The sequence below is a fragment of the Rhinoderma darwinii genome, chromosome 2 (assembly GCF_050947455.1).
Source record: "Rhinoderma darwinii isolate aRhiDar2 chromosome 2, aRhiDar2.hap1, whole genome shotgun sequence".
Lineage (NCBI taxonomy): Eukaryota > Metazoa > Chordata > Amphibia > Anura > Rhinodermatidae > Rhinoderma > Rhinoderma darwinii.
Genome location: NC_134688.1, coordinates 325,483,943 through 325,507,740, shown reverse-complemented (window position 1 = coordinate 325,507,740; position 23,798 = coordinate 325,483,943). Strand labels below are relative to the sequence as shown.

The 23,798-nt window shown below is 40.5% G+C and overlaps 1 protein-coding gene across 5 annotated transcripts in view; it reads left to right on the top strand.

The window, feature by feature from the left end:
* The window catches only part of FOXP4 (forkhead box P4), a 76,451-nt gene that overhangs the window by 40,214 nt on the left and 12,439 nt on the right, over nucleotides 1–23,798 (top strand). The window contains exons 5-15 of one of the 5 annotated variants that reach the window (XM_075853627.1): nucleotides 7,272–7,358; nucleotides 12,552–12,702; nucleotides 12,882–13,068; nucleotides 13,284–13,391; nucleotides 14,435–14,522; nucleotides 14,657–14,740; nucleotides 14,849–15,050; nucleotides 15,608–15,685; nucleotides 17,021–17,097; nucleotides 17,200–17,301; nucleotides 20,449–20,570. In XM_075853627.1, coding sequence (XP_075709742.1) covers nucleotides 7,272–7,358; nucleotides 12,552–12,702; nucleotides 12,882–13,068; nucleotides 13,284–13,391; nucleotides 14,435–14,522; nucleotides 14,657–14,740; nucleotides 14,849–15,050; nucleotides 15,608–15,685; nucleotides 17,021–17,097; nucleotides 17,200–17,301; nucleotides 20,449–20,570 — 1,286 coding nt within the window. Of the gene's footprint in view, nucleotides 1–7,271; nucleotides 7,359–12,551; nucleotides 12,703–12,881; nucleotides 13,075–13,283; nucleotides 13,392–14,434; nucleotides 14,523–14,656; nucleotides 15,051–15,607; nucleotides 15,686–17,020; nucleotides 17,098–17,199; nucleotides 17,302–20,448; nucleotides 20,571–23,798 lie in introns of all 5 variants that reach the window. The other 4 variants (XM_075853626.1, XM_075853629.1, XM_075853628.1 and 1 more) reach the window with 4 other exon arrangements.

Here is a 23,798-nt window from a genome sequence, read left to right as displayed (position 1 = left end):
CCCCTACTAGGCCACTTGGGATTCAGTATGGGAAATCTACCTAAACAGAATCACATTTTACAATGATGACTCCCCACCCCCCCTGTAGGACACCAGTGATAATAAGACCCTACGATGCGTTGTTTCTTATAGCACCTTCATTTTCTCAGGCTGGGAGGAGCTTAGCTGTGGGCACCTGCCCACTGATATCTATATAAGGAGAGGTAATTAACATACAGCTGACTCAATGTCATGGAGATAGTTTCAGCAAATAACAGGAAGCTCAAAGACTATACAATGTAAAAGTAAGGAACACATATAAACACCATGTGCTGACTGAATATTTTTGACCAGAGCGTTCCTTCAACCTTTGACCTAAGTGGTCCTTAGTTCAAAATTTGTACCATGGTGCCAAAACATCAAGTGTTATTTATATTACTGGTATTCTCTTATGTGGCAGGAGAACTATTTGGCATTTTTGCACCCCTTATAGTTACCCCACTGATACTATGTAATGCTGTAACAGTAAGAAATGATGCAGAATTAAGATATATTTCCCTATAGATGATTTATTTTTATTTCTGTTTATTTTAGTTTTTCCATTACAAGGTAAATATAAAAAATATTGTATACATAGAAGCAAGTAACCCATACCCACCCACCCCACAATCACCGGAGAAAGAGGCGGGAGAAAAAATAAAGGGAGAATGTAATTATTGCAAATATTTTTTCCAACCACCTTTTCCAATAGACATGAAGTTCTTTCCCTAATTAATCACAATATATTTATAGTCAGAAAAGAGGGTGTTTTAATCAGGATATTATCTGCCCCCAAAACTGGAAATGCCCAGTCTTCATCTTAAGCCTTGTTCACACAGATCAGATTTGATACAGATTTTGCATTTGTAAAGAAAGGCCTTAGGCACCATGCACATGGTTCGGTTTGATGTTGAAAACTCTGCAGCTAATCCGACCCAGATACCACAAGGTATTCCGTCCAAAAGTCTGCACCAAATCGTGTTTGATTTGGTGTGGACTTTCATCCGGATTTGCCGATGCGGACACCAGATTAGGGGAGAAAAAAGTTGATACTTATCTCCCCCCTGGTCTCTCATAGCGACACGTCACTCCTTCTAGGGCTAGTGTCACAGCTGCCGGCCTCCTGGGATGACGTTCTATCCCATGTGACCATTGCAGCCTATGATTGACTGCGGCAGTGACATGGAATGAAACGTCTGGCAGTACTAAGACCAGACTTGGGAGAAGTGACGCATCGCTATGGGAATGCCAGTAGCAATGAGTATCTTTTTTTTATTTTGTTTTTTAAAGTGGAAAGTCTTACTTGAGATTTTTGCCCGCAACAAATATGCAACCATTCTGTAGCATAAATAGACATGTTGCAATTTCAAAAATGTGCACCGCAGGTTAATTTCTGCACAGAAATTTTCAGCAATGTGTGAATGAGATTTTTAACATTTAATTGAATTTGCTGCTGCTGTAATTCGCTGCGGATTTTGCGTCCAAAAATCAGAAGGGAAAATCTTCAGCAATTACGCTAAGTGTGCAAGGAGCCTTAACGTTTTTACTCTTCTAGATCCAATTCTAGTTTGACTTGCATGCAAAATCTGCACGGTGCGAACATGGGCTTCTTCACACAAACTTAGATCCATAGAAATGTGTAATTTAGACACGTCCTGTAATGAAGATTTAATATCACCCCAGTATCTGGCTAGCTTTAGGGATCTCCAAAACATGTGGATCATATCCGTGAATATATATACACTACTGTTCAAAAGTTTAGCTATAGTTTAGCTATAAATCTGACCTTCCTTTGAGCTAGTTGAGAATCTGGAGCATTACATTTGTGGGTTCGATTAAACTCTCAAAATGGCTAGAAAAAGAGAGCTTTCATGTGAAACTCGACAGTCTATTCTTGTTCTTAGAAATTAAGGCTATTCCATGCGAGAAATTGCCAAGAAACTGAAGATTTCCTACAACGGTGTGTACTACTCCCTTCAGAGGACAGCACAAACAGGCTCTAACCAGAGTAGAAAGAGATATGGGAGGCCCGCTGCACAACTGAGCAACAAGACAAGTACATTAGAGTCCCTAGTTTGAGAAATAGACGCCTCACAGGTCCTCAACTGGCAGCTTCATTAAATAGTACCCGCAAAACGCCAGTGTCAACGTCTACAGTGAAGAGGCAACTCCGGGATGCTGGCCTTCAGGGCAGAGTGGCAAAGAAAAAGCCATATCTGAGACTGGCTAATAAAAGGAAAAGATTAATATGGGCAAAAGCACACAGACATTGGACAGAGGAAGATTGGAAAAAAGTGTTATGGACAGACGAATCGAAGTTTGAGGTGTTTGGATCACACAGAAGAACATTTGTGAGACGCAGAACAACTGAAAAGATGCTGGAAGAGTGCCTGACGCCATCTGTCAAGCATGGTGGCGGTAATGTGATGGTCTGGGGTTGCTTTGGTGCTGGTAAAGTGGGAGATTTGTACAAGTTAAAAGGGATTTTGAATAAGGAAGGCTATCACTCCATTTTGCAACGCCATACCCTGTGGACAGCGCTTGATTGGAGCCAATTTCATCCTACAACAGGACAATGACCCAAAGCACCTCCAAATTATGCAAGAACTATTTAGGGAAGAAGCAGGCAGCTGGTATTCTATCTGTAATGGAGTGGCCAGCGCAGTCACCAGATCTCAACCCCATAGAGCTGTTGTGGGAGCAGCTTGACTGTATGGTATGCAAGAAGTGCCCATCAAGCCAATCCAACTTCTGGAAGCATGGGGTGAAATTTCTCCCGATTACCTCAGCAAATTAACAGCTGGAATGCCAAAGGTCTGCAATGCTGTAATTGCTGCAAATGGAGCATTCTTTGATGAAAGCAAAGTTTGAAGGAGAAAATTATTATTTCAAATAAAAATCATTATTTCTAACCTTGTCAATGTCTTGACTATATTTCCTAGTCATTTTGCAACTCTTTTGGTAAATATAAGTGTGAGTTTTCATGGAAAACACAAAATTGTCTGGGTGACACCAAACTTTTGAACGGTAGTGTATATGCATATATATATACATATATATATATATATATACATATATATATATATATATATATATATATATATATATATATATATATATATATATATATATATAGTAAAACAGAAGATCCAGCAGCACCGGGTTGGAGATGTGGGTGCAAGCTCGTGGGAGCAGACCAAGTTCCCAGCTATACAGAAATTCAAAAAACAGGCAGCACACCGTAGTATCAGTGAAAAAAGGTGGGTACTTTATTGCCCCATGTGCGACGTTTCAGCTCTATCCACTAGAGCCTTTCTCAAGCAAAAGACATGTGAACACACAGCAGTATAAATCAAAGTGTCAATCAGCAAATACAGTAATCATGTACATATGTGTCTTGGTGCATTCCCTAACATCCCAAAACTTGTCAGTAAGCGTGTATGAGGGACACAACTGGAGATTCTTTGCGTCCTAATGGGTCCAAGTAATAAAAGCCTATATATGCCTGTAGCCAACTCATATCTCACTCAGGTCCAGACAGCATCCATATAATTAGAAAATTAGTACCATAAATAACAATCACAGGGTAACCAGCCATACAGAGGATATGGAACAATGATACAATGAGTCCAGAGGAATGATATCCAGATAGATGTGACTTCATCTACAATAAGAAGAGAATAATTAGTATCATATCAATAAAATTCAGTTATCATGTCAAATATAAGGAAAACGATATCAACATGTATCACCGATGAGAACCAGTGTCAGATCAGACACTACCTTACATGCAATAGTGACTTTGTGATCTATGTTCTCCAATGTCCTTGTAAACTCCTGTATGTAGGTGAGACTACCTTAGATCTTAAGACTAGACTCAATCAGCATAGATACACTATTAGGAAGAAAAAAATCAGATCTTCCTGTATCTAAACACTTCACTGATTTGGGACATACGGAACAACAACTGAGATTTTGGATTTTAGACCACATTCCGCCACCTAGACGGGCTGGAGATAGGACTAAGCTCCTTAAACTAAGGGAATTACAATGGATAGGTAGGCTCGACACTCTCAAACCAAAGGGCCTTAACGTGGATTTTGCATTGGGTGGATTAGTGTAGATCCTCCAGACACTGGTTCTCATCGGTGATACATGTTGATATCGTTTTCCTTATATTTAACATGATAACTGAATTTTATTGATATGATACTAATTATTCTCTTCTTATTGTAGATGAAGTCACATCTATCTAGATATCATTCCTCTGGACTCATTGTATCATTGTTCCATATCCTCTGTATGGCTGGTTACCCTGTGATTGTTATTTATGGTACTAATTTTCTAATTATATGGATGCTGTCTGGACCTGAGTGAGATATGAGTTGGCTATAGGCATATATAGGCTTTTATTACTTGGACCCATTAGGACGCAAGTGCTCTCCAGTTGTGTCCCTCATACACGCTTACTGACAAGTTTTGGGATGTTAGGGAATGCACCAAGACACATATGTGTGGTATTCACGCATATAAGTGTCAGTGCTTTCCCTTACATTGGTGGCATATGTCTGCGTACTGCGGGTATTTGACCTCCAACACGTCCCTATATTCTAAATAGAGTGTGTCTCTCCCTTCACTGGATTGAGCCACACAGTGTCTGGGTCCTGGTGATTTTTATGCTCCGGTGCCTGCCTCCCTGTACTACCCTCATCTAGTAGGCGCCTTGTCCCTATTGACATATTCATTTTTTATCCATTTGGCATAGGCACATAGCCATGCCACTATCTTTACCTCCCGTTTGCCATTATCCAAGATGGCGTCCGTATGTTCTGATGCGCATTGCGCATGTGCCAACTGCGTCACACATCCGGGTCTCCACTACTCTATGCCATACTTCCGCGCATGTGCAGTAGCGCCTCGTTGATGCCGCCATTGCGGCTGTATGAACATGTCTCCTCAGGTGATATCAGTTTTAATTCAATACCCTTGTTTCTTTCACTATGATTACACAGGTGCATGTATCAATATTTATTGATACTTTACACTGTCTTGATGGTTTATCAAGTATGGCTACACTGAATACTGTTTTATTACTGTTGGCTCTACACTGCTCCTGTATTGATTTTTCACATATGTGATTTTTTTATACTAACTATATTTTGACACTGTATGTACATGATTACTGTATTTGTATTTGCTGATTGACACTTTGATTTATACTGCTGTGTGTTCACATGTCTTTTGCTTGAGAAAGGCTCTAGTGGATAGAGATGAAACGTCGCACATGGGGCAATAAAGTACCCTCTTTTTTCACTGATACTACGGTGTGCTGCCTGTTTTTTGGATTTATATATATATATATATATATATATATATATATATATATATATATATATATATATATATATATATATATACACTACCGGTCAAAAGTTTTGGGTCACCCAGACAATTTTGTGTTTTCCATGAAAACTCACACTCATATTTATCAAATGAGTTGCAAAATGACTAGAAAATATAGTCAAGACATTGACAAGGTTAGAAATAATGATTTTTATTTGAAATAATAATTTTCTCCTTCAAACTTTGCTTTCGTCAAAGAATGCTCCATTTGCAGCAATTACAGCATTGCAGACCTTTGGCATTCTAGCTGTTAATTTGCTGAGGTAATCGGGAGAAATTTCACCCCATGCTTCCAGAAGCCCCTCCCACAAGTTGGATTGGCTTGATGGGCGCTTCTTGCGTACCATATGGTCAAGCTGCTCCCACAACAGCTCTATGGGTTTGAGATCTGGTGACTGCGCTGGCCACACCATTACAGATAGAATACCAGCTGCCTGCTTCTTCCCTAAATAGTTCTTGCATAATTTGGAGGTGTGCTTTGGGTTATTGTCCTGTTGTAGGATGAAATTGGCTCCAATCAAGCGCTGTCCACAGGGTATGGCGTTGCAAAATGGAGTGATAGCCTTCCTTATTCAAAATCCCTTTTAACTTGTACAAATCTCCCACTTTACCAGCACCAAAGCAACCCAAGACCATCACATTACCGCCACCATGCTTGACAGATGGCGTCAGGCACTCTTCCAGCATCTTTTCAGTTGTTCTGCGTCTCACAAATGTTTTTCTGTGTGATCCAAACACCTCAAACTTCGATTCGTCTGTCCATAACACTTTTTTCCAATCTTCCTCTGTCCAATGTCTGTGTGCTTTTGCCCATATTAATCTTTACATTTTATTAGCCAGTCCCAGATATGGCTTTTTCTTTGCCACTCTGCCCTGAAGGCCAGCATCCCGGAGTCGCCTCTTCACTGTAGACGTTGACACTGGCGTTTTGCGGGTACTATTTAATGAAGCTGCCAGTTGAGGACCTGTGAGGCGTCTATTTCTCAAACTAGAGACTCTAATGTACTTGTCTTGTTGCTCAGTTGTGCAGCGGGGCCTCCCACTTCTCTTTCTACTCTGGTTAGAGCCTGTTTGTGCTGTCCTCTGAAGGGAGTAGTACACACCGTTGTAGGAAATCTTCAGTTTCTTGGCAATTTCTCGCATGGAATAGCCTTCATTTCTAAGAACAAGAATAGACTGTCGAGTTTCACATGAAAGCTCTCTTTTTCTAGCCATTTTGAGAGTTTAATCGAACCCACAAATGTAATGCTCCAGATTCTCAACTAGCTCAAAGGAAGGTCCGTTTTATAGCTCCTCTAAACAGCAAAACTGTTTACAGCGGTGCTAACATAATTGCACAAGGGTTTCCAAGTGTTTTCTAATCATCCTTTAGCCTTCTAACACAGTTATCAAACACAATGTACGATTAGAACACTGGAGTGATGTTTGCTGGAAATGGGCCTCTATACACCTAAGTAGATATTGTATTAAAAACCAGACGTTTGCAGCTAGAATTGTCATTTAGCACATTAACAATGTATAGAGTGTATTTCTGATTAATTTAATGTTATCTTCATTGAAAAAAACTGTGCTTTTCTTTCAAAAATAAGGAAATTTCTAAGTGACCCTAAACTTGTGAACGGTATGTGTGTGTGTGTGTGTATATATATATATATATATATATATATATATACTTGGGCTCAAGCTTGCAGCACTGGCCGCGCACCGCAAGTATAAATACTAAATACGGAGAAACTACTGCACATTACCTAATAAGCTTAAATACGTGACAGGTCCGCTTTCATTTGCGGACAGGAAGCTTTCAGTCACTGCTTCCCTGTTGTTATTGTGTTTCCTTTTTCTCTTGGCAGCTTCAGGAATATTACAAGAAGCAACAAGAACAGCTTCACCTCCAGTTACTTTCCCAGCAACACGCAGGGAAACAGCAGTCAAAAGAGGTGAGAAGTTGCCAAGCTGAATACTTCTTTAAGTCTTGTTCCTAATCTTTCAGGATAAACTCCTGATCCATCCATTAACATGCACTATTAATTCTCTTTCCCCAAGAGCGGATAACAGAGGATGTCTTGTGGATCTAGGCAATACAATGGCCCACAATTACTAATGCTGTATAAGATTTAGGGTATGTTCACACGGCATTGTTTCAGAAGTTTTTCGGGCCGTAAACGACTGAAAAATCAGAAGCAGAACGCCTCCAAACATCTGCAAATTGATTTCAATGGGAAAAACAGCGTTCTGTTCCGACGGGACGTTTTTTTGCGCGGCCGTTTAGAAAAGCGGCCACGTAAAAAATTGGCCGCTAAATAGAAGTGCATGTCACTTCTTGGGACGTTTCTGGAGCCATTTTTCATAGACTGCGAAAAACCGGCCTTTTTTGAGTTTGCGTGTGTACATACCGTTAGACAGCGAAAACTTAGACCAGGCTGTCACAAAATGCGCCAAATTTATCTCAGTAGTTCATTTATATGATAATTTTGGTGCATCTTGCATGACCTGTTAGACAATTTTTTTTCTTCCTTGAACAACCTTTGTTTAGCTTATATGGAAATAATTTGTGCCTGTTTTTGTGTGCTTTGTGGAGCATTTTGAGCCACACCCCTTTCCCATTAAAGAGGCTCTGTCACCAGATTTTGCAACCCCTATCTGCTATTGCAGCAGATAGGCGCTGCAATGTAGATTACAGTAACGTTTTTATTTTTAAAAAACGAGCATTTTTGGCCAAGTTATGACCATTTTTGTAGTTATGCAAATGAGGCTTGCAAAAGTCCAAGTGGGTGTGTTTAAAAGTAAAAGTCCAAGTGGGCGTGTATTATGTGCTTACATCGGGGCGTTTTTAATACTTTCACTAGCTGGGCGCTCTGAAGAGAAGTAACATCCTCTTCTCTTCAGAACGCCCAGCTTCTGACAGTGCAGATCTGTGACGTCACTCACAGGTCCTGCATCGTGACGGCCACATCGGCACCAGAGGCTACAGTTGATTCTGCAGCAGCATCAGCGTTTGCAGGTAAGATCGACTTACCTGCAAACGCTGATGCTGCTGCAGAATCAACTGTAGCCTCTGGTGCCGATGTGGCCGTCACGATGCAGGACCTGTGAGTGACGTCACAGATCTGCACTGTCAGAAGCTGGGCGTTCTGAAGAGAAGAGGATGATACTTCTCTTCAGAGCGCCCAGCTAGTAAAAGTATTAAAAACGCCCCGATGTACGCACATAATACACGCCCACTTGGACTTTTACTTTTAAACACACCCACTTGGACTTTTGCAAGCCTCATTTGCATAACTACAAAAATGGTCATAACTTGACCAAAAATGCTCGTTTTTTAAAAATAAAAACGTTACTGTAATCTACATTGCAGCGCCGATCTGCTGCAATAGCAGATAGGGGTTGCAAAATCTGGTGACAGAGCCTCTTTAAGTCACACTTCCTTTTTTCTAGTCACTTTTAAAAAAGTGTCTAGTGAGATGCAAACATCAAAATGCGCCAATTGCATCTTTTCTTTATAACTATTGTTCATTTCTGAGCCAAACACTGCACTAAAAACTGTATCAAAACTGTGTTTGTGATCCTGGCCTTAGGCATTTTAGCAATCGTTTTAACCTGTTCGCACACCAGGATGTACTATTGCGTTGTGGTGATGTTTGGAGCGGGCTCACCCGCTGAGCCCGCTCCGTACACATCGGGTGTCAGCTGTGTTCCTGCCCGTTTAACGCCTTAGATGCTGCGATCAATCACGATCGCAGTATCTTAGACGTTAGAAAGAGGAGGGCACCCCCTCTGACAGCTCATTGCCCCCCCGCAATGCGATCAGAGGGTGCAGATATTTATCATGGCAGCCCAGGGGCCTAGTGAAGGCCCCCAGGACTGCCTTTCTCCATCTCATGTTAAGCCCTGCCTCTGGCATTGCTTAACAGGAGTCTGTAAGAAAGACAATATACTGCAATACATTAGTATTGCAGTGTATTGTACCAGCGATCTAACAATCGCTGGTTCAAGTCCCCTAGGGAGGCTAATGAAATGTGTAAAAAGAAAAATGTAAATAAAGTTTTTAGTAGTGTAAAAAAATAATGAAGAGTTTAAAAAAAACAAAAACCGTATTCCCATTTTTCCTCTGAAGTAATGTACATTTTTTTTTACAAAATTCGTATCACTCCGTCCATAAAAGTCTGAACTATTATAATATAGCATTATATAGCGCACACGGTGAACGCCATAAAAAGAAAAAAATATAAACCGCAAGAATCACTGTTTTTTTGGTCACTTCATATCCCACAAAATTTAAATAAAAAGTGATAAAAATAACTCATGTAGCCCAAAATGGTACCAATAGAAACGACGACTCGCCCTGCAAAAAAATAAGCCCTCATACCGCTCATTCGACTAAAAAATACAACAGTTTTGGCTCTCAGAATGTGGCGAAAAAACTCACATTTTATTTTTAAGGGTATGATCCCCCACAGTGGTTTCAGACGTAATTCGGGCATTTTACACCTCGAATTACGCCTGAAAAACGCCCCTAATACGCCTACAAACATCTGTCCATTGCTCTCAATGTGAATTACGATGTTCTGTTCCCACGAGCCTTTATTTTACGCGTCGCTGTCAAAATACGGCATGTAAAATGACGGCTCGTGCAGGACACTTTTTGGGACGTTTTTGGAGGCGTTTTTCATTGACTCCATTGAAAAACAGCTCCAAAAACAGCCGTAAAAAACGCAGCGAAAAACGCGAAATTGAGGAATCACTGTTTTTTTTCCTATTCCACCCCACAAATATTTTTTTTCCAGTTTCCCTATACATTATATGGTACAACAAATGGTGCCGTGAAAAACTACAACTCGTCCCGCAAAAAAATAAGCACTCATTTGGCAATATTGATGGAAAAATAAAAAAGTTATGGCTTTTGGAATGTGGGGAGGAAAAAATGTAAACAAAAATCCTAAAAATGACTGCGTCCTGAAAGGGTTAAGGAACAATTCCACAAATTTGCGTGGCATAGGTAACTGGAACAATTTTAGGGTGCCATTGCCCCATCAATAAAGCTGTTACATAAAGGCAAATGAGTGCCAGCATTCTCAAGACCATCTGAGCTTTCCTCTGTGTTTGTTTCACGGGGGGTGGAACATGTAAGTCTTCATTCTCATCTAGGTCGGAGGCTCCGTTAGGGAGGGATTAACGGAGACAACAGCTATTGTGTCCGGTAAAAACATGGACACCCCAACAGAAAGCCCACGGAACCTATTAAAGTCAATGGGTACCATCGGCAACCGGCGTTGTCCATTGTGCAATGGAACCATTGGTTACGTTATTCCCTTGTTCTGCTCCTCTGACGGAGCAAAGCAATGGAATGGCACAACGCAGGTGTAAACATAGCCTAAAAGGTCCTCTTTTAACCCGTTAGTGACCGGCCCATCGTGTTTCTACGTCGGTCACTAACGGGCCTTATTCCGATGCCATAGACTTTTTACGTCGCGGCATCGGAATAAGTAAACAGAGCAGGGAGCTGTCAAATCTCCCTGCTCTCAGCTGCTAGAGGCAGCTGAGGGCTGGGAGCGTTAGTATCGATCTCACACGTTTAACCCCTCAGATGCGGTGCTCAATAGCGAGCACCGCATCTGAGTTGTTTTGGAGAGAGGGAGGGAGCTCCCTCTCTCCCCCACCGACACCCGGCGATACGATCGTCGAGCGTCTGTGTCTCTAATGGCAGTCGGGGGTCTAATAAAGGCCCCCAGGTCTGCCTGGAGTGAATGCCTGCTAGATCATGCCGCAGGCATGACCTAGCAGATGCCTGTCCGTGTTAAACGGCCAGGCAGTAATACACTGCAATACAGAAGTATTGCAGTGTATTATAATAGCGATCGCAGAATCGCATATTATAGTCCCCTAATGGGACTAGTAAAAAAGTGAAAAAAAAGTTTCATAAAGTTAATTTAAAAAAAAATGTGAAAAAAATGAAAAACCCAGCTTTTCCCCTTACAAACTGCTTTACTATTAAAAAAACAAAATAAAGTTAATAAGTTACACATATTTGGTATCGCCGCGTCCATAACGACCCCGACTATAAATCTATTACATTATTTAACCCGCACGGTGAACGCCGTAAAAAAAATAATAAAAAACTATGGAAAAATTGCTGTTTTCTGTGAATACTGACTTTAAAAAAAAGTGATCAAAAAGTCGCATCTACTCCAAAATGGTACCAATAAAAACTACAAGTCGTCCCGCAAAAAAAAAGCCCTCATACAACCGCATCGGCGAAAAAATAAAAATGTTACGGCTCTTCAAATATGGAGACACAAAAACAAATCATTTAGAAAAAAAAGTGTTTTTACTGTGTAAAAGTAGTAAAACATACAAAAACTATACAAATTTGGTATCGTTGCAATCGTAACAACCCGCTGAATAAAGTTATTGTGTTATTTATACCACACTGTAAACGGCGTAGATTTAGGACGCAAAAAAGGGTGGCGAAATTTCAGATTTTTTTCTATTCCCCCCCAAAAAAAAGTTCATAAAAGTTAATCAATAAATAATATGTCCCCCAAAATGGCGCTATTAAAAAATACAACTCGTCCCGCAAAAAACAAGACCTTATATAGCTATGTCGACGCAAAAATAAAAACGTTATAGCTCTTGGAATGCGACGATTGAAAAACGTAAAAAATAGCTTGGTCATTAAGGTCCAAAGTAGGCTGGTCATTAAGGGGTTAAATAAAGCTTAATCCTTAAATAAACAAACAGCAATATCTAATGAATTTGTTAGCTATAGTATTTGAGGAATAAAGAGCGCATTGCATCTACCAAACACCATGAGGAGACAATCACATATGTCGCTGCATCAGGTTATGTGCATTGACCTGCTTCTACATGACATCGCTCATTTTTGAGTCAGCTGTGAGCGCTGATAGATTTCCCTTTTGTACTACAGATTATTCTTGTGATGGTCTTACTTTAATATGCTAGGTTTAACTGGCAGGAAACCATGAATCTTGCATGTATTAGTCACTGTACATAGGACTGACTGTTCTGTGTACAACCCTCTTAATACCTGTCTGTTCTCCATATGTTGGTATAGCGTTGTATGAACTCTTGTTATTGCTCATGTGTTTCTTACTGAGATATCTGATTTCCAGGCAGCACTGGGGAATAAACAGCTAGCGTTCCAACAACAGCTATTACAGATGCAGCAGCTACAACAGCAGCACTTGTTAAATCTACAGAGACAAAGCCTGGTAGGACTGCAGCCGGGCCAAGGACAAGTGACATTGTCAGGCCTGCCACAAGGTTAGTATTGAAAAGTGTATGCGAATGAAAATGGAAAAAATGAAGTATATTTGGCCTGATCTGGCATGAAGCCTGCAATGTTCAGTCATACAGCACATGGCAGGGAAGGACTATTTGTAAGGATAGGAAGCCTTGCTCTTGCATATTTACTTACACATGATTTTGGAATGTCCTACTAGCGGTGTCCCCATCAGATCTGCACCAACTCCTGAAGGAGATGAGTAACAACCAAGAGGATTCCTGCAAACAAGATGATCTAAGCAGCACAATCTCTACCTCATTCTCAAGCAACAAGTTGTCTCCTTCCACGGTTCATCCCTCTTTACCTAATGGTCAAAGTGCCCTACAGCATCTACGGCGGGATAGGTATATGTAAGCCATTATTGATATATAATATATATTGCATTTATAAGTGTAGTACCTATTCATGTATCTATCAGTTCTTATCTTTTGTATATGAACCATAAAGCGGGTTAACAAGTGTATAACATACCCGCTACTTCTTTCTGTTGTATCTTCTTTAATCTTCAGCCATTATTTCTTTGTATCATTTGTATTGTAAACCTTATTTCCTTCCACAGTTCATCACATTATGAGATAACTCCCAGTTCACACCTACTTTATGGACATGGTGAATGTCGGTGGCCAGGCTGTGAGGCCTTATGCGAGGATATGGGACAGTTTATCAAGTTAGTATCTACTGTATAATCACATAATCTAAATGTAATGGAAGCTTTCGGACACATATTTGTAATTTTATTATTAATATGGAGGAATCTCCTTCCTAATTCCATATTGTAATGTAGCTCAAAATGTACCTAATCATCAGAAATGTACTTGGTTCCCCTAAGGCCCCATGCACACGACCGTAAAATCACGGACCACAATTACGGACCATAATTACGGTCCCTAATTACAGACACATTCATTTCTATGGCCGAGGGACACCTCCCCGTATGTTTACCGGAAGGTGTCTATGCCGTAGAAACTTCGCGGGAAAAAAAGGACATATCCTAGTTTTTTTATTTTACAGACCGTTCTCCCATACTTTATAATGAGAGCACAGCCCATAAATACGGACGGCTCTCCGCGGCCGTACCCGTAATTACAGGTCGCAATGACGGTCACGGTAGTGTGCATGGAGCCTTAGGCCTAGGTTTTCAACCAGTTGTATGTGTTCCCTAGGGTGTGCACACCATGTCTTTAGAGAGGACTTGCACTGTCCTAATGGTGTCCAGGACAGTGTATGATTATAGAGTTGGGATACTTTCATCTAATAGATACTATTGTTACCTCTTTGAGTAGGGGTTCTCTGCTTAAAAACATTGTGAAACATTTTAAAGTATAGCTCTACTTTCACAGCACAATTCTCTAAAGACAAATTCAATTTCTCATTTGCTTCTTAGCAAACTGTCATCCTAGGCTGTTACTAGCCAAGCTGTAATATAATTTATGTGTTTTTTTTTTTACAAAGCCTCTCTTCTCACTGTATCAAATATCCTCACCCATAAATAATGGAACTTAGGTGTGCATTTATCCATACATTGTGTGGTACAACACGTTATGATATCAGAACAGTATTAGTTACTGAATTTCATTTAGATCTGTCGCCATTATAGATATATGATATATATTCTGAAATACTATGCGTTTCAGTGCAACTGTTCAAACTAGCATCTCCCAATACAGTAGAGACAATATTTTAACTCTTTGTCTTTTGTATTCTATAAAGACATCTAAACACAGAACATGCGTTGGATGATCGCAGCACAGCTCAGTGCCGGGTACAGATGCAGGTGGTCCAGCAGCTGGAGATACAGGTAAATGGGAGATTATTGATAACATCCATGTTGTCCATTAGTGTATCATCAAGTTTCATTAATATTTAATAATGATTTTCACTGTATAGCTTATTGTCACAAGCTTTTACTATAGTACATTGTCTTTATGTTAGCTGACAAAAGAGAGTGAACGGTTACAAGCAATGATGACACATCTGCACATGAGGCCATCAGAACCAAAGCCCTTCAGTCAACCAGTAAGTCACCCTAATGGGTCTGAGCCACTATCCTCTCCCTCTTTCTCATCTTTTCCCTTTCTGACTGGGCACTCATGCCCTTGCATTTCTGTTTTATATTTTTTCCAGCTCAATTTGGTCTCCAGTGCAAGCCACACCAAAATGTCTCCAGACAACTACCCAGATGGCTTACCTCAACCTCCAACTTCTGCAACAGCCCCCATCACTCCAATGAGAGCAGGTACTTCTGTGATCAGCTCCTCAAGTCTGCCTAGCATGGGTCCAGTACGAAGAAGAATAGTGGATAAGTTCTGCACTCCAATATCCTCGGGTGAGTACCGCTTAATGCAAGCCCTCACTGCCACACAGATTTTCATAATTGACATTGCGTTTCATTTTTTGCTATGCATGCTTTATGTATGTCTTCCTTGCTATGAGTATAGACACATTTCTGTTTCCTTAGATATGTAAATCGTGAACGCTCTCTTAGTAGCACTCTGTCTTCTGATTCTGTAAATACTGGAAGATAGAAGTTTTCACAATAGTACTTAAAGCAGACCTTTAAACAAAAGCTAAGACTTCAGTTTTTACTGCAGTTAACCCCAATCTCCCACGAGTCTCAGAATCTGAATCTGAGCTGTTGTATGCAGGGCCTTTGCATGTAAGGGCTGCTTTATCTGTATTTGAGCCTCCCTGTTACATGGAGGGAAATAGTAGTCACCAGTGAATTTTTTTCCCTGACTAAAATAGTGTCTCTGCAGGGTAGTTAGAAGTAGAATATTTTTATTATTATCCTTTTTCATAAAGCTCCAACATATTACGCAGAGTCATCATTTTGTTAGTCAGAAAATAAATTCACTGGTGACTACCTTGTTCCATCCATGTCAGTTCTGCAGGCACAGAAACAGCTGTACAGTGTGAGGACCCCAGCATACATCTCCACATTCCACAGCATCTTGGACCCTGGTGAGTGTGACATGGGAGTGGGATATTAAGATTAACTGGCGTCAAACTGAAATTTTAAGGATTGACTGGAAGGGTGCTTTAAAAACATTCATTTGAAGAAGAAACATTCTAAAATAGACACCATTTGTATACTTTCTATTCTGTAACTATACAATATGGTTAAAGGCTATGTACACCTTTGTATTTTTTTTTTTGTTTTTTTAATTTCAATAAATAGATCAGTGTGTTTAGTGTAACTTCTTAATTTGTTTTCATGAAAAACTCCTTTTACTTTTTTAGATACAGCTGTTCTGTATGCTCAATTCAGAGCAGCTGTATCTAGCGCTAAATCCTGTTCCAGTCAGGTCCGCGGGACTGGTGGGTTCAGTGAGAGAGCGGGTTCTGGATCCACCTGTAAACTATCACATCTAAGTTCATAATTTAGATGTGATAGATTACAGGTGGACACGCAGGACTGACTGATTCAGTGAATAGCGAATGATACAGCCTCTGTATTAAAAAAAAAAAGCCCTCATAGGTATAGCCTTTAGGGGTATGTTCACACGCAGTGAGCAAAAACGTCTGAAAATACGGAGCTGTTTTCAGGCGAAAACAGCTCCTGATTTTCTGATGTTTTTTTAACAACTCGCGTTTTTCGCAGTTTTTTTACGGCCGTTTTTGGAGGTGTTTTTCATTGACTCCATTGAAAAACAGCTCCAAAAACGGCCGTAAAAAAACTGCGAAAAACGCGAGTTGTTAAAAAAACATCAGAAAACGTCCCAAGGAGTGTCCTGCACTTCTTTAGACGAGCCGTCATTTTACGCGCCGTATTTTGACAGTGACGCGTAAAATGAAGGCTCGCGGGAACTGAATATCGTAAATCCCATTGAAAGCAATGGGCAGATGTTTGTAGGTGTATTAAGGGCGTTTTTTCAGGCGTAATTCGAGGTGTAAAACGCCCGACTTACGTCTGAAAACACTGCGTGTGAACATACCCTAAGGCTGGATTCACATACAGCGGCCAGATGTAACTTTACAGTCTATAGTGAATTATTGAAAAGTCTACACAGCATTTCAGTTTGTGGTGTTTATGGGTTTAGTGGTATTGTTTTAAAAAATACAGCATGCCTTAGGTATGTTGTTTTATCTGGCAAGTTTCCCATAAAAAACACCAGCAAAAATGCATGTAAAAACACCATAATAACATGTTACATTTAAAAAATGCTGGCGTTTTTACATGCATTTTTTTCGTGCAGTTTAAAACATCAGACAACAACCCTGTGTGAAGGGCTCCTAAATTGTGAATACGTACAGTTACAGAGGAGCTTATGTTTCCTTTTTGTCTTTCATTTCTAGAGCTCGCCCAGAATCATGAGTTTTATAAAAATGCTGAGGTTCGCCCTCCCTTTACATATGCTTCTCTTATTCGACAGGTAAGAGCATTGAAACTGGAATGAAGTTAAAGGGGGATTAGAAAGCAAATGTCTGTAAGCATACTTAATATACTTACCCCACCTTTCACACTTTTTTAACAGGCTATTCTAGATACACCGGACCGGCAGCTGACTTTGAATGAGATCTACAATTGGTTCACTCGCATGTTTGCATATTTCAGAAGAAACACCGCCACATGGAAGGTAATTGAGTACATCCAGATTATATGTTTTTACATAATACATATCTATATAGAAGATATGTATATAAAAAAAACTATATTTTGCCTAAGTCTAAGAAATCATTTACTTGTAGTGTGTTTTTATTGTATGGAGATACAGATCATGTCATCAAGTCATGATGAAATCACAGTATTACTGGAATCTCAATATTTTCGGTGACCATCCCAAAAAATCTGACCCCGCAATTTTACTATGGCTCGGGAGTGACCAAATGTTAATGTGTAGCCCTAGCCGAAAGCTTCATGCACACATTAGAGTCTGTATATGGAGGAGCCCAGAGTCTATGACGTGCACTCTGTCTTCCACCATACGGTGCTCCATGCAACTCCATATTAACCCCTTAACGTCCACCAATACGCCTTTTCACAGCGGGCGTTAAGGGTACTTATGCCAGAGCGCTGCCTTTTCACGGCGCTCTGACATAAGCCCGGCACGGGTGTCTTGTGCCGGCTAAAGCGGGTGTCGGGCAGTCTAAAGACAGTCGGACACCTGCACTAACGGGTGGGATCAATTTCAAAATCGATCACACCTGTTTAACCCATTAGCTACGGTGCTCAATAGCGAGCGCCGCATCCAAGTGGTTTTGGAGGGAAGGTGCTCCCTTTCTCACCCCATCGGCACACTGCGATTGCAATCACAGGGTGACAATGGCTTCTATGGCAGCCGGGGGCCTAACAAAGGCCCCCAGGTCTGCCTGTGGTGGATGCCTGCTAAGCCATGCCTGAGGCATGACCTAGCAGGTGCCTGTCAGTTTCACAATGACAGGCAATAATACGCTGCAGTACGGAAGTATTGCAGTGTATTATAAAAGCGATCAGAAGACCACATAGTGAAGTCCCCTAATGGGACTAAAAATAAAGTTTAATAAAGGTAATAATAAATAAATAAAAATCCCAAATAAAAAACCCACTTTTTCCTCTATAAAATACTTTAATATGAAAAATTTTTTAAAATATTACACATATTTGGTATCGCCGCATCCGTAATTACCCCACTTATAAAGCGATTACGTTATTTAACGCGCACGGTGAACGCTGTAAAAAATAAAATAAAAAACAATGCCAGAATTGCGGTTTTCTGTTCATCCTGCATTAAAAAAAATATGATCATAAAGTGATCAAAAAGTTTTATGTACTCCAAAATGGTACCAATAAAAACTAGAAGTAGTCACGCAAAAAACAAGCCCTCATACAACCGCATCGGCGTAAAAATAAAACAATTATGGCTCTTAAAACATGGCGACAAAAAACAAATAATTTTGAAAAAAAAGGGTTTTTACTGTGTAAAAGTAGTAAAACATACAAAATCTATATAAATTTGGTATCGCCACAATCATAATGACCCACTGAATAAAGTTATTATGTTATTTATACCACACAGTAAACGAGGTAAATCAAAGACGCAAAAAAGCGTGGCAAAATTTATGGTTTTTTTTCCTTTACCCCCCCCCCAAAAAAGTTAATAAAAGTTAATCAATAAATTCTATGTACCCCAAAATAGTGCTATTAAAAAATACAACTTGTCCCGCAAAAAACAAGACCTTATACAGCTATGTCGACACAAAAATAAAAAAGTTATAGCTCTTGGAATGCGACGATGGAAATGCAAAAAATGGCTTGGTCATTAAGGTTTAAAATAGGCTTGTCATTAAGGGGTTAAAGAGTTTCGTGTTATGACGTCTGACACAGCATGCTATAATTTCATACAAATTCTGACAGAAATAAATCTCCATATAAAATTGGAGGCATACATAGATACAGCAGGGAACTCTGTGGTTGCCTGTTACACCTTTGTACGCAATGCTCCTAGGAGGGGAACCTCATCTGATGGAGCTTGCCACAATTTGTTTTTTTTCTGTTTTAAATTCATACAAAATTTGACAGGAATCTGTATGAAATTGGTGGTATAAGAAGGTAGCCCTAATAGCGCCGTGCGCATGAGCCCTGTGCATGAGCCCTTAGGAAGATTTTTATTACTGATCTATGTATTTTAGTAGTTTCGGAAGTCTAAGGCCCTGTTCATCTGCATCTGGGTCGGAGGTTCCGTCAGTGGCCCTGTTGCAGATTCCATTGTTTTTACTGGACATAATAGTGCAGCATGCAGCTGTATTTTGTCCAGCAAAATGACAAACCATGACGGAAACCCCAGAGAACTCATTAAAATCAATGGGTTCCATTGGGCGCCATTGGTTTCTGTCATGCGACCGGTCCATTGCTTCCGTTATTCTCGCTGTTCTTCTCCTATGACGAAGCAGAACAATGGACATAGTGATGCAAGTGTAAACTCCACGTAAGTAGTGAGTGCTGTACCAATGAATCATCATAAATAAAACACATTTACTACTTGTACCAGTCTACAGCCGTAGCAGAATCTTTATAAGTAAAATACTTACTAACAAATATATTAGCCACTTTCATTTGTAGCAGCATTTTACAAACGCTTATATTGTCCTTATCTCTGCTGTGTATTCATTTTCCTTCCTTCTCTTCCCTCCTGGTTCTCAATCTTCCTATAGCCCACTCCCTCCCGTCTGTCTGAGCTCTGGTTGCGTGACCCGTTTCTGACCTCTCAAATTGCTGTTAATGTTTTAGCCTAACGAATTAGTCTCTCATCTCCAGCTTGGGCTTAGAATGAGAGAAGGGGTGCTGCTTTGAAATTGGGGTCATATCATTTGAGTGTAGGAGTGTCAGGAAAGGGTGGTGATATGCACGTGTTGCCATCTTTGCCCAGCTATTAACTCCTTGGTAATCAGACATGGCAGCTTATGAGACCCTTTAAAATGTACTGTGTTGATTAAAGGACGGCAGAATATTTCATATTAGCTGCTTGATCCATTTGTCCCTAAGGCGTGATGAACACTTTCACAGATTAACAAATGCCTGCTAAACTGTAAATTCATACTGTCTAAGGTATTGTCTTTTTCAAAAGAGCAGAGTACATTTTCACAGAACTGCACAGGCTAGTTGGTTTTCTATGATATTTTTTTATAGTGTATCGGAAATATAGAAATTTGTTTAGGTCAGTGACTAGTGTGAGCACATTTCCAGTACAGAACTTAAATGACAAATAAATTGGTGACATCATTGTTACAATGTTTCACTCCTGCAGAATGCAGTTCGACACAACCTTAGTTTGCACAAGTGCTTTGTGCGTGTGGAAAATGTGAAAGGTGCTGTGTGGACGGTAGATGAGCTGGAATACCAAAAGAGAAGACCGCCAAAGATGACAGGGTAAGTTCTCAAAGTAAAACCATATGAATATGAATTAGAAGGTTTTATTGAAGCATATCAAGGACGTTAGGCTGGATTCACACACAGTGTTTTGCAGCGTTTTTTGGGGTGTTTTTAACTGTATTTTTTTAATGTGTTTATTACCACGGCCAGATGTAGCATTAAAGTCTATAGGGAAATATAAAATGCACTACATACAACTGCTTTTCGGTTTGTGGCTTTTTTGTTGCTTTTTTATAGTCCGTGGCTTTTTTTCAAAATGCAGACTGTTTTTTTTCCCATAAGCTTCTTTATAGGGCTTCAAAAACGCCAGAAAAACCGCATGTACAAAATAACACTAAATAAAAAACGCCACCAAAAACACCAACAAAAACACCCTAAAATAAAACCTTACATTTTACAAAATGTTTGCGTTTTACATTCAGTTTAAAATTACAAAAAATATCTGTGTGAAGAAAAGCTTATGTGAATGGAGTTTTCAACCCAATTTTTCATATAATTATTCTTGGTGGCCGACATAGTCCATTATCTACTATGGGTGTAATGGTTGTAGCCTGAAAGAAAACCCTTTTACACGGGCTGATAATTGGGTGAACATGAAGCTCATTTCCATTTAAAAGGGCACAGCGATAACCCGAGAATTGAGCAAACGCTTGTTTGTCAACTGATCATTGCGGCAGTAAAAATTATTATTGTCGGCAGCACATTTCCCCGTGTAAATAGGGGACGTGCTGCCGCTAGATATCTACCAACAACTTTTAACCATGTTGCTGATGACCTTTTGCACTCTGTTTCATTCATTGCACATTTAACACAACTTTCCCTGCCATGTCGCAGTGCAAGTCGTCTCGTCCTAGTCTATTTTACTTAGTATAGTTGAAATATGACAAAAGGATCTACTGTAACTAATTATCAGCCTAAGGCCACTTTCACACGAGTGTAATACAGGTGTTTTTTTTGCGTCTGTATTTCTGATGCAGCTCCCGGACCTCCTGCCATTCATAAGAACCGGTGTTAGAACACCATAGAAGCGCAAAAAAGCACCTAGGACACTTTCACATTGGTGTATAGTATTTTGACCAGTGTTTTGCATCAGTATTTCCAAAACACAGAATAATCTTTCCATTATACTTTATCTCTGCTTTTGTACCACTAAGGCTTCATTCACATCTGCACTGGGGCTCCGTTCCGTCTGAGGTTTCAATCGGAATAGAGCCCTGACTGACACAAACGGAAACTATAGGTTTCCATTTCCATCACCATTGATTTCAAAAATTACGGATCCGGTGCCAATGGTTTCCTTTTGCCTCCGTTGTGCAAGGGTTCTGTCGTTTTGACGGAATCAATACCATAGTCGACTACGCTATTGATTCCGTCAAAACGACGGAACCCTTGCACAACGGAGACAAACGGAAACCATTGGCACCAGATCCGCCACCATTGAAATCAATGGTGATGGAAACGGAAACCTATGGTTTCTGTTTGTACCTGTCAGGGCTCCGTTCCAACGGAACGTCGGAACGGAGCCCTAGCGCAGCTGTGAACGAAGCCTAATATAGTGACCTAAATACGCCTATGTAAGTGTCCCAAGGCCAGGTAGTCTTAAAACCACATACAAAACACCTGTTTTTTAAAGTTGTAAGGCATTTTTAGTGGCATTTTAAATTATGTCTTTTATACATGCGTTTTTTAACGCCACATCAAAAAAACTATTGAAGTCTATGGAGCAAATGGCAAGAAAAAAAATCATACTCAGAGCATGCTGTGTTTTGAAAAAAATCATAAAATAAAATAAATAAAACCACTGACCAAAACACGGTGGGGCATTTTACTAATGCTATCTAACTTGGCATAAACTTATACCAGGCAGTCAGAAGATGTCCCAAATATCAAAGTGTTATCAAGCTGTCTGATAAATTTGGCGCATCTAGTTAATGTTAGACGCTTTCCTCGTACCAACTGTTTGTTAGCTTGTTTTGCACCCTTTTTTAGACTCTTCACTTTTCTGAAAAGTCTCTAGGGAGACGTAAACATCTGTACTTCTTGGCACAAAGAAAAAATACATTTTGCTAAATTATTTTGCGCTAAAAAAAGTCGCAACTTAGGACAAAATTCTGGTGCAACAACAATAGTAAATCTTCCCTATGTGTGTGGATATATTCAAATGTTCCTATAGACCATAATTTCCCAAGGGTTCGTGTGAAAACCACCTGGGGTCGCGAGCCACCGAGTGATCTCCTGGTTTTCATTGTATGTGCATCCTCAGGACGCAGATACAGTTGAAATCAATGCTGGTGCAAGATGCTGACTGTTTCTTGCACCTGTCTGCGCTGATCCGCACACTGCACAGACCGGAGGAGCAAAAGGATCTCCACCCGTCCTGGGCACGGGCATAGGTGAGTATGTATTTTATTATTTTTATTAGGCACTATTAGGGCTGTGTGGAGGCAGCTATGGGGGCATTATACTGAGTGGGGCATTATACTGTGAGGTGGCAGCTATGGGGGGCACTATACTGTGTGGGGCATTATACTGTGAGGTGGCAGTTTTGGGGATATTATACTTTGTGGGGACAGCTATGAGGGCATTTTACTGTGTGTGGGCAGCTATGGGGGGCATAATACTGTGGGGAGGGCAGCTATAAGGGAATTATACTGTGTGGGGGCAGCAATAGGGGCATTATCCTGTGGGGGCAGCTATGGGGTCAAAATACTGTGGGGGGCACTAAGGGGTCATTATACTGTGTGGGGGCAGCTATAGGGTCATTATACCCATGGGGCAGCTATGGGGGTATTATACTGTGTGGGTTAGCTATGGGAGCATTATACTGTTGGGGCAGCTATAGGGGCATTATCCTGTGGGTGCAGCTATAGGGCATTAAACTGTGTGTGGGGCAGCTATAGGGGCATTCTACTGTGTGGGGGGAACTAAGGGGTTATTCTACTCTGTGGGTGCAGCTATAGGGGCATTATACTGTGTAGGGAGGCACTATAGGCGCATTATATAGGGGCATTATAATGTGTGGGGACAGCTATAGGGCATTATACTGTGTGGGGGCAGTTATGGGGTCATTATACTGTGTAAGGGCAGATAAAGGAGCATTATACTGTGTGGGGGGCACTAAGGGGTCATTATACTATGTAGGGGCAGCTATGGGGGCATTATTCTGTGTGGGAGGCACTATGGTAGCATTATACTGTGTGGGGAGGTACTATAGGGGCATTATTC